Raw genomic sequence first — 12,154 nt, 5'->3', positions numbered from 1 at the left:
AAGAATTTAATGATATATTTATTTTGAACAAAATATATTTTATAATATAATATAAAAAAAACATTTAAAATCTTTATCATCAAACATTTTTCGCAATAATCTAAAGATTAGATAACCTTAAATTTAATAAAATTCGTATACATTTATCTATACAATATACAATTAAATCAACAAAAGACAAATTTCTTACTTACTAGAGTATATTGCATTTAAAATGTGATACAAACAGCTGATGTAACAACAAATGTAATTTTGATATCTTTATATAAAGAAATTACCAAAAAAAATAAAAGTATCGCGTTCTCTATATAACATATTGAATTTTTAAAATTTATGTGTACATTTTGATAATATTTATGAATAATTAATATTTAAAATATTTAAATATATATATATATATATATTAAAAAATACTGTATATATACATATTTATTTAACATTTAAGCATATATGCTTACTATTTAAATTAAATTACTACTTTGCAATTTAAGGCTATGTTACTAATATAAAAATATATCTTGCGAAAAATTTTGCAAGAAATTTATAGAGATTTATATTAGATATAAATATACTAAATTACTAAATATAAATTAATAATTAATTATATTAACAAGTTTTTTAAGTTTCATAAATTATAATTAATTTAAAATACTTTAAAATTATAAATTTACCTCAAAATAGAATTTATTAAAATTTTTTAAAATATAAATATAATTTTTAAAGTATTAGTTTTAAAAGTTAATTTAACAGTACATTATTTAATTATCATCTAAAATTTTAAATTTAAAATTTTTAAAAAACAAAAAATATTCATTTTTTAATAAATAAAAAAGTACTTTATATTATATGTATAAATAAAAATTTAAGTAAATAAAGACTAAGTCATATATAAAAAACAAAATTTAAATTAAATTGATAAAATACTAAATAAATAATAATTAAAATATATGCATATTTATATTATATAAATAAATACAGTATTATATAAAAGCATATATCATTTTATTACAAATACATATTACAAGTTTTGAAAAAAATTTGGAGAATTCAAAATGTATTCTATAATGAAATTCTATAATAAAAAAGAATGAAATATAATAGTTAATTAATGACAAAATTTTTTCAATTATTTAAATTTTTGAATTAATTGTATTTTAAAATCATAATTTTTTAATAAAATTAATCAATAATTTTTAGAAAAAATAAATTAATGTAATTAAATGAAATATTTACGAAAATATAAAATATTTTTACATTCATGAAATTTTTATTCTGAAACTTACATAATTAAATTATTGATTATTAAATGACATAACTTTTTTAATTCTTTCATAAGAATTTTTAATATAAAATTATAACTATTTTTAATAAAAAAAATTTGTTTAAATAAAAATTATATTGAAATTTGTTTAAATAAAATTTATTTCTTTGTATTATTATTTATAATATTTTAATTTTCACGAACACATTTAATAATTCAAATTTACATTTAAAAATTATATTTATATTATTTTAATTTTAGGTTATAATAATTTCCTTATTTATTTAAATAATAATGTAACTGAAATTCCATTAAAATACCCTATAGAAAATTTACTAAAAAGAAAATATTGAAAACAAACCTTTCTATGTCTAACCTTCATTTTATTTAAATTTTAAATATTGAATTAAATTTTATAAATTTTTCATAAAAATTAAAATATGAAAAGAAAAAAATTTAATAAAACTATTTCTAAAATAATACTTCGTAACTCTCCAATTGTCAGCACTACAACTCTCAACTATGAAATGACATTGCAATTATTGCTACTTAGTGATATTACATAGTAATAATAAAATGGCGGCGATAATAATTCAAGGTTAATACAAATACAATTTTTGAAGAAACATAACTTACTACAAAGGTGAACAAAGAATTCTTTATTTCCTTTTCCTCTCTTTCTTTTTCTCTCTTTCTATAACTATTTCAACAACTGATAAAAAGATTTAGTTACATAATTATAAATTTATTTGTTTAGATGATTTTTATACAATGGATACGATTGCATATTAAAAGAGATTTATTTATGCTAATGTATATTAATATAATTAACTTATTATATATATAATTATATTATATTAACTTAGTATATAAATTTATATTTTTAATAAATAATAATACTGCCATTAATTAAACAACTCTTGATCAATTAGGAAAGAATCAATTTGAATGTTTATTGTAATAAATGTTTATAAATAATATTTGTTTCTGTGATAATATTTTTAAATTAAATTAAATAAATGAAAATTTAATATTAGAATATATTGATAGAAATATATTAATAAATGAAAATGATCAATTTTTATAATTTAAATCATGCTTGGTATAATAATCTAATAAAATTTTTTAAAATTTATTAAAATTCTTTTAAATTTTCTAAGAATTAAATATCAATTTTATATAGAAAAAAATTATAATTAGTAATTAGTAATTAGTAATTATTGATATAAAAAATACTTATAAAAAAAATAACTAGAATATATATATTACATAAGAGATATTAAATATTTATTACATTTTTAAAAATACAAATATTATTTTTTTTTTCATTTTTTCAAAAACTAAAAATAATTTTTGTACTTAAAATAAATAAAAAAATATAAATATTTTAGTTATGAATGAAATGAATTATGAAATGAAAAATCATAATTTTAGTTATATTATTTGATTTTTTATATATATAAATTAAAAAAATTATCCAATATTGATCAAGATTGATCTTCTCTTATTTTAGATTAACACTTTTTTAAATATAATATAATATAACAATTTATATTCATTAATTATTAAAAAAGAAAATGTTTTAATCTAATGAGAGAAACGAAAATCAGTATTGATCGGTATTATAAATAATTGATGCTGGATATCTCTTTCCTCTATAAAAATAAATTTCATATACTCTTAAATATTTAAAAACATATAATATTACATTATTTCTTAAATTTTTATAGCATAATTTTATAATAACATGTTGTTTTTTATTTTTATTATTAAATAACACACTGTTAAGTTATATAAGTATTATATATTTAAGTATAAATATATTTACAAGATTTCTCATTCTCAATAATGAAAATGAATATTTCATTAAAAAAAAATGTAAAATATAAAATTAGGTTAATTATTAATATTAATTATTAATTATTAGTTATTATTAGTTCATTGAATGTTGAAAAAAATATTAAATTTTTATATTATAAAAAAAATAAAATAATGAAAAATATCTATAATAAAATATTTTATTGTAAAAATATAATGTATTTAAATGTTTCAATATAAATATATATAAATGAAATAAAAATGTGTTAAAAGTATTTTACAAATTTAATTTCTTTAATTAAACAAAAATTTAATATATTTAAAAATTGTTTTATCTTTATTACTTTAAAAAATTAAAATATTCATATAAAAATTATAAATAATTTTTTTTAATTTGAAATTATTAAATGTTATTTTGTATTAATTTATAATCATCAAACATTTATCATTAAAAATTTATTTATTTTTATTCAATCTCCATAATTTTATTTATTAAATAATTTTTTTTATAAGATTTATACATTCATACAAAAAAAATGTAAAATTAATAAAGAATTATAATTCTGTTAATAATTAAAAATTTAAATTTAATTCAGTATGTAATAAATTTTAATTATGTATCATATTTAGTATATATATTATCGATCAAAAGTTTAGAATCACTAACGTGGTATAATATTCATTATATTCAGATAAAAAAAATTATGCTAATACTTGATATTTATATTTTTTTAATTTTATTTAAAATTAACAGAAAATTTGATATAACTGTAATTAAAATAAAAGTGATTTGAAACTTTTGATTTGTAATATATTAAATAATTAAATTTAAATATATAATAATTATATATAATATATAATAAATAATTTATATATAATAAAATTTTAACTTTCCCATTTCCCATTTGATTTACTATAATAATCTTATATTTATGTAATATTTATATGAATAGTTTTCATTTAATATATTTCACATGCTAACCAAATTTGTACATTTTTCATTAAATTAATCTAATAAATTCCATTAAAGAATATTATTTTATTATATTAATTTATGATTAAATCATTGTATACATATATAAAATTATATCAATTGTAATTAAAATATGCAATTATTAATTCAAATCATTTATTAATATATTAATCTTAATTTGTATTTTTTTTAAATATTTTCAATTTTTAAATTGTTATATTACTAGTATATATATAATATATTATGTATGTCTTATAAGAATCATATACTTTTATATATATATTAGTATAATTTAAATGCAGATAAAAATAATTTAATAATATAATATAATATAATATGATAATATGAATGTATATAATATTAAGAAATATAAAGTTTATTTAAATATAAAATTTAAAGTATTATACATGTAATGTATTCTGTATAAGTAAAAAAATTTTAATTCAATATTAAATTAATTAGTTTTTTTACTGCTATATCATAAACTAAAATGTGATATTTATGAAAGTCATTTTAACCTTGTTGGCTTAATTTATAATGAACTTAAAAATATTAATTACGTAATATTGTTCGAAATAACCATAAGATTAATCATAGTTATTCTTATAATATATATATATCTTTTTTCAAATATGTTTTTTGGTATTCATTATAAAACTGTGCATTAAAAAGTGTAATTATTTCATCTCTTTTATTGATATTGTAAGTGTATTTTATTTATTTTTGTGTAAAAATATCAATGAATTATTTTAAATAGTTTACAGTTTATTAATTTGTTTTTATTTAATAAAAATTAATTTCTAAAAAACATTTTAATAAATGATTTTGTTAAATTTTTCAGAAATATATTGAATATATAAATATCTGAATATTTTAATTATTTATTATTATATACATGTGTGTGTGTGTGTGCACGCGCGCGCGCGCGTGTGTGTGCGTGCGTGCGTGTAATATATATATATATATATATATATATATATATATATATATATTTAAATAGTATTTTTTTGAGAATTTATTTATTATGAGAAAAATAATTGATAACAATGAAATAAAAATAATTTTAAATAAGAAATAGTATTTAATTCAATTTTAAATATTTATAAAACATACTATTAATTTTTTTAATTTTTAATAATATTTTTAATTTAATTAAATATTAAATGTACTTATTTTTAATTAAGGGAAATATTTCATATAAATATATTTTTTAACTGATATGAGTAAGTAAAATAAATTTATAAAAAAATAAAATATTTAAAATATATCAAAAACACATATATAAATGTAATATTTTAAATTTATAATTTGTAATCAATTCAAAATTTTAATGTTTATGTTTATCCTAGGAATTATATAAAATTAGAAGAAAATATGTTTTCTTTTTTATAAAAAACTAAGAAAATTAACTAAATATCTATTAAGAAAGACTGAAATAAAATGACTCATATAGAAATCGCACATAAACCAAGCCTTTTGAAGGAGGCTATTATTCAAATTGGTGCAGGAGGTTCTGCAGGTTTTGTGGAAGCTTGTATAATGCATCCTATGGATCTTATTAAAACACGTTTTCAACTGCAGATCAAGACAGGATCACAAGATGTTCTTTATTATACAGGCATTGTATCATTAATTTGTATATATTTTATTTTATATTTAATATTACTTTTGTTTTTGTTATAATATATATTATTTTATTGCAATTAATTATTATTATTATAATTAATTATAATTTCTTTTTTTAAATTATATTTCTATTATAGGAATTAGAGATTGTATGAAAAAAATGTATAGAAATGAAGGAATTGCTGCATTTTGGAAAGGTATATTACCGCCAATTATCATGGAAACTCCTAAAAGAGCTGTAAAAGTATGTAGTTTGAAGAATTTTTATTTTTTATTTTTATTGTTAATTAAAATAAAATTTAATTAAAAAATTATCCATTTTTCTTATTTTTTTTTTTTATTTTTTTAGTTTTTCTCCTTTGAACAGTATAAGAAATTCTTTAATAATCATACATCGAAAACAATGGTATGTACAGAAAAAAAGCTAATTTTTATAAATGTGTTTTTACTAATAAAAAATACATAATATATTCCATTTTATTGATAATAATTTCTAGTTAAAAATAATATAAAATTTTATAAAGCATGTAGATAAGAGAATATAATTGATTTTTAAAAACAATTATAATTGGACTAGATAATATTTATAAATAGAAAGCTACTATTATATCTTAATAAAAATTTTTTTTTAACTATTCATTGTAATTTGAATAAAATGATAAATATTCTTATTTGCAATAATTTAACAAATTCTTATAATCATATTAATAAGAGAATATTAATAATTTTTTTAATATTTTCCTATATATAGTATCGTATATAATTATTTAATTATATTCTCTTATACACAAAATGAACTAAAATGAAATGAGTTGTAACTCTGATTTTATTATATAAAAATAAAGAAAAATTGAGTGAATACGAACTTAAATAGAATTTGTCAAGCTACACAATTTTTTTTATGATTTTTTTATACCTTCAATGATATCAGAGATCATCTCATTGTCAAGATATAAAATTACTACAATTGAATTACAAAATTGTAATTATATTATTTATATACATATTGTCATTGATATTTTGATTATTTATATTTATATATATTTTTATTGATTAAATACTTATTAATTAAATAATAATTTGTAACATATTTTAATTATATTGTCACAAATTATATTGTCATTTAAATATATTTATAAATAAAATAATTTTCAAAATAAGTAGAGAAATTTATAAATAATTTATATTCCTAACATAATAAAATTTTTAATTTGATTTCAATAACTAAATAATTGAATAATATATATATATATAATATTATGTACAGAGTATTCATTTGGAAACTTCTTATTTAAATATTTTAAAAATTTAAATAATATCTAAAAAATATCAAATATAAAAGTTTTACAATTATTAAAACAAAAATACAATTATTTTATTTATTTTTATTTTTAGAATAAAGTTTATTTCTAGGACAAAAATAAAATTCTATGCTTTTCTTTTCTTCACAGAATATTTTTCTTCTTATTTTAAGAGAGAAAAAGAAAAAACTTTTATATTTAACATTTATTAAACTTTATTTTAAATAGAGATTAAAATAAAATCTTTTTTTCAATTTTGCTACTTTCAAAGAAGAGGATAGAAAATTAAAGAATACAAACAAAACTTTTTTATTTTTTTACTTGATTTTTATAAAGAAATTTTTTTAAGTTAAATTTTTATAAGTTACAATAATTTTTAATTAAATTAAAATTATTTATGTTTTCAAGTTTTTAAGTCTGAATATTTCAGACTTAAAATTTTTGTAACTATAATTTTTTGTGCTGTAAAAAAATCACATTAAAAAGTTTATTATTGATTTACATTTATTATTGATTTTATTTTTAAGATCAATAATTATATTAATAATAATCATATTAAAAAAAATATTTATTGTTTAATTTTTTTTCTATTTTAAAAGTAATAAAATTGAAAAAACTTTTTATTTTATTTAATATTTTTCTCATAAGACGAAGTTTGATAAAAAAATGATTTTTAAAAATAGAATAAAAAAATCTGCAAATAAAAATATATTTTCATAAAGAAAATATTAATTTTTAAATAACTTTGAAAATGCTCAAAAAATAAAAAATAAATAAAATAGATATATTTCCTCCTTGTAACCAAAAAACTTGTAATCATTGTATTTAATGTTTTCTAAAAATATGTTATTTTCAATTTGATATAAATTTTTCAAGTAAATACCCTATATAATATGATATAATATCTAAATATTTTAGTACATCATTGAATATTTAAATGTTAATTATATAATATTTTATTTTAGACATTTTTTTGTGCTGGATTCTTAACTGGTGTAACAGAAGCAATCTTAATAAATCCATTTGAAGTAATTAAGGTGCAAATGCAATCTAATCGTAAACACATTAGTGTTAGTCCATCAACTATTGCTGTAACTCGACATATTCTTTGCAAACAAGGTTTTGGATTAAATGGTCTTAATAAAGGTTTATCTGCTACAATAATGAGAAATGCGATTTTTAATTCTTTCTATTTTGGTATCTATAATTCTATCATTCCTTGGTTGAATAAGAAAAACGAGTATACTTCAGAATTATTTCTTAAGGTATATTCTAATATATTATAATCAAATTTAAATGAAATTAAAATAATTATAAAAATAAATATATATATATATATATATATATATATATATATATATATAGAAAATATATATATTTAAAAATTATCTCACTTTTTAATTCTTTAATAATTTTTAATTCTTTTTAAAACTTTTTTAAAAAATTTTTTTTTAAATTTTAAATATTCAAAAATCTGTTTTATGTAAAATTAATTTGATCTTAGATAATATGTAATATCTATCTATCTTATTTCAATATTTTTATTGCTTTTTATACTGAAATATTATGCATTTAATTTTCTACATTTAATTACTTTTAATTTGAAATTTTTTGCATTTATGTAAATATATTTCATCATATAATTTTTCATATCATCATATAATTAATCATCTTATTTAATTTTTATACAAAAATATTTTATACAAATTTTTATACAAAAATATATAATTGTTATAAAGATGTAAATTATATATAATAATGATAATTTTAGAAAAAGAATTAAAAAGATATTTTTATTTGATACAAAATATTTCAATTTGAAGACAATTAGATTGTTTTTAGAATTAATTTAATAATAAGAAATATTTATTGTAAATATGGTAATAATATATTACAAGCAAAATAATGAATTAATAATAAGAAATATATATTTATTGTAAATAAAATAATAATATATTATAAGTAAAATAATGAATTAATAATATCATATAAAAAATTTTATTAATGTAATAAACATAATGTATCTTTTTAGTTTACTGTAGGCTTTATATCTGGAACAGTAGCATCCTGTATGAATATACCATTTGATGTTGCTAAAAGTCGTATCCAAGGTCCACAGGAAAAAATTCAATATAAGGGTACTTTGCAAACTATTTATTTAGTTTATCATAGAGAAGGGTAAGAAATTATTAATTCATATTTTAATACTTATTTTAGAGAAAAAAAGAATTATTTTAACTGAATTTATTTTTTTATTATTATTCAATTACATAATATTCTTTTTGAATTATTAATTTTTACTATTTTTAAGTTTCATAATTATTGCAATTTCTTTCTTATCTTATATTTGGCATTGTTTTAATCTATACTGTTCATTGTTAAATAAATATTATATAATAAACTATATAATGAAATTCTTTTTAATATTTATAGTTTGTGAATATCTTTATTTTAGATTTAGAGCTTTATATAAAGGATTGTTACCAAAAATCTTACGATTAGGACCAGGTGGTGCAATTATGCTTATAGTTTATGAAAAAATGAAAATATATCTAAATATGCAGTTTGGCGATTAAGTAAAATTAGAGAAATTAAGGAATTATATAGTTAGATTAGTGCAGTCTGAATTGTGCATTTTTTTACTAATATTATAAAACTTGTTCAAGTAAATAATTCTTTATTAGTAGCTTTTTCTATAATATTATAATTGGAATTTATCTTTAGCAGTAATAATAATATGTTTAATGATTAATAATTCTTTATATAAATATATAAATAATCTAACAATATAAAATAAAGAATTATATCATACAAGAGATTAGATTTATCAGATTTTACATCAAATTTATTATATATAATTTATATAAATATATAGTTTATAAGAAAATTATAATAATTATATTTTCTATTAAAAATTTGAAATATTTGAAATATAAATTTGAAATATAAAAAAAATTATATTGTAAAAAAAAGAATAGATAAATTAATTCATTAATATTATTATTAATTTTGTCTATTTGTAAAATAAATTTTTATTTGTTTCATAAATTAATAATTCAATATTAAACATTAAACTTTAAGTATATTTCTTAATTATTTTGTTAATCATTTATTAATTTTTGTCACATAAAAATAAAATATTTCTCAGTAAAAAGACTTATATAAAGTAAAATTTTTTTTTAATCTTCTAAAATTTTTACAAAAATAATAATACAATATTTTATTATATTATATTATATACAATATTATGTACAATATTATACAATAATATAATATTAAGACAAAGAAGAATGATTTTTATTTATTTTTTTTATTACAAGAAATCTTATTTTAACAAAAGTTGTATATAGAAAACTATATATAACAAATTTTTTGACAATATAACATTTTAAAATAAGAAATAATAAGATAATTAATGACAATTTTTATTTAATCATCCAATATCGAATCCAACCACTTTTCTAAATCTAAAGATTTAGTAGATGTATTAGATTTAGTTTTTATTTTTGAATCTATAATAAATTTATATTTATTATTAATGTATATATTAAAAAAATCACATAAAATGTATTATTATAAATATCTATAAATGTATATATATGTATATAATATACATACCAGTATTACAAGAAAGAGGTAAAGATTTTACAATCATTAAAGGATCATTTATAGGTTCTCGACATGATAATAAAAAGTCTAATTCTTCAGTATTTTCTAATGAATCTTGATTTTTATCTTCATCTTTTATAATATATGTAACTATTTCTTCTTTATTACTTAATATTTTGTTATATTTCTCTTTTCCTCGTTCAGCATTATTATAAATATCTGTTATCTGATCATCCTAATATTAATATATTAATATGCTTTTTAAGAAATTAATATTAAACTGAATAATTTGATGAATTATTAAACTTACAGTAAAATATTTTGTATCAATATTAACATTCTTATTAAATGGAATTGCTTCTATTGCTATAGATAATGTCTTTAGATCTATTGTAAAAAATTCAGAGTATTTGGAAATATCAACAGTCCAATCTTTTTCTGATTGAAAGACAAAATGATCATTTTCTGAAATTGGTGCATTTGATAGAAATTCAAAATCCTTTGAGATATTTTCATCTATATCAATGATATCTTCAAAATATTGGTCATCCTTTTTAATTTCTGTCTTTTCTTTTCTTTCCTTTTTTTCTTTTATGTTTCTATTTCTAATTTGATATTTGATTAATTTAATGAATGTAACAAAAAATATAATAGTCATAAAATATAAAGTATATTATTATAAAATAAATGTCATTTTTAAGTTGAAATATATATATGAAAAGGAATTATAGAAAATATTTTCTAATAATAATTAAAACAATAAAGCAAATGATTTTTAATTTATTTAAATTTATTTAAATAGATATTGTCATAGAAATAAATTATTTCATATTTTAAACAATTATAATTTATATTATAATATTATAATTTTTGTACAAATAAAAAGTAATGTAGAAAATTTGTATAATAATTTTGAGAAAATAATTCAATTCAATATATAGTACTTGTAAATAATTTTTTCTATTTATTCATATTAATACTTATTATAATTTTTTAATACTGATAAAAATAAAATTTAAAAATAAAAAAAAAATCTGAAAAAAATAAAATATGAAATTAATATGATTTATTTATATATATTTATAATATGATATATATTTTATTTAAACCTCTTGATATCTAATATATTTTTCTATAAATTTTTAGTTTTAATTTTTATATTCAAAAATTAATATTTCTATAAATCCTTTTAATACATATTTATAAGTATTTAAATTATATAATATTAAAATAAAGAATTAATAAATTAAAAGATCACTATTTAATAGTTTAATATATTCTTTATTTTATTTTTACAATTTTACTAACCTTGTTTGATTTTTTTTAGGCATTTTTTTTTAATTCTTTTTTTTTTATTCACATTTTTATTCACTTCTATATTATATATATATAATAGAAATTTTATATATAATGGAAATAATAAACAGAATTATCAGACGAATTTGGTTTTGACAAAAACTTGTTCATGTGTTGCATCTCTACTTAATATTACAGTAGTATTGGGAATAATATGACGTCACATCTTTTTCATTCTTCAATTTGCCGTAGAGTGAATTGAGTCACTTT

General features: G+C 15.0%; 2 protein-coding genes and 1 long non-coding RNA gene across 13 annotated transcripts in view; 1 reads left to right on the top strand and 2 right to left on the bottom strand.

Moving 5' to 3' along the window:
• The window catches only part of LOC100871824 (ectonucleoside triphosphate diphosphohydrolase 5), a 22,243-nt gene extending 20,478 nt beyond the window's left edge, over window positions 1–1,765 (bottom strand). For 3 of the 6 annotated variants that reach the window (XR_015294235.1, XR_015294300.1, XM_086914020.1), the window contains exon 1: window positions 1,623–1,765. Coding sequence is in view for 2 of the 6 variants with exons in the window: in XM_086914020.1 (XP_086770146.1) it covers window positions 1,623–1,643 (21 nt within the window). In the remaining 4 variants the exon portion in view is untranslated. Of the gene's footprint in view, window positions 1–194; window positions 523–1,622 lie in introns of those variants that run through there. The other 3 variants (XR_015294519.1, XR_015294583.1, XM_086915027.1) reach the window with 1 other exon arrangement.
• On the top strand, window positions 1,628–10,264 carry LOC100864558 (mitochondrial 2-oxodicarboxylate carrier). Of its 5 annotated transcripts, none has more exons than XM_003695729.4 (7): window positions 1,628–1,904; window positions 5,402–5,670; window positions 5,816–5,922; window positions 6,028–6,084; window positions 7,945–8,244; window positions 9,012–9,157; window positions 9,435–10,264. In XM_003695729.4, the coding sequence occupies exons 2-7, from the start codon at window positions 5,493–5,495 to the stop codon at window positions 9,553–9,555; spliced, it is 909 nt and encodes a 302-aa protein (XP_003695777.1). In that variant the 5' UTR covers window positions 1,628–1,904; window positions 5,402–5,492; the 3' UTR covers window positions 9,556–10,264. The 5 variants fall into 5 exon arrangements, with proteins under 5 accessions (XP_003695777.1, XP_086773479.1, XP_086773377.1 ...); XM_086917353.1 differs by having other exon boundaries at window positions 1,803–1,904; window positions 5,506–5,670; XM_086917251.1 differs by lacking the exon at window positions 1,628–1,904 and adding an exon at window positions 4,493–4,754.
• On the bottom strand, window positions 10,142–12,154 carry LOC105736066 (uncharacterized). Of its 2 annotated transcripts, none has more exons than XR_015295156.1 (4): window positions 11,897–12,154; window positions 10,899–11,193; window positions 10,598–10,823; window positions 10,142–10,491 (listed from the first exon to the last, which is right to left on the bottom strand). It is a non-coding gene; the product is annotated as an uncharacterized LOC105736066 (long non-coding RNA). The 2 variants fall into 2 exon arrangements; XR_015295188.1 differs by having other exon boundaries at window positions 10,598–10,814; window positions 11,897–12,141.

Source organism: Apis florea, unplaced genomic scaffold, assembly GCF_048593485.1.
Source record: "Apis florea isolate Af1SG1 unplaced genomic scaffold, ASM4859348v1 contig_1404_pilon, whole genome shotgun sequence".
Classification (NCBI taxonomy): domain Eukaryota; kingdom Metazoa; phylum Arthropoda; class Insecta; order Hymenoptera; family Apidae; genus Apis; species Apis florea.
The sequence above is the reverse complement of the archived record's forward strand: the minus strand, read 5'-3'. Positions and strand labels throughout refer to the sequence as shown.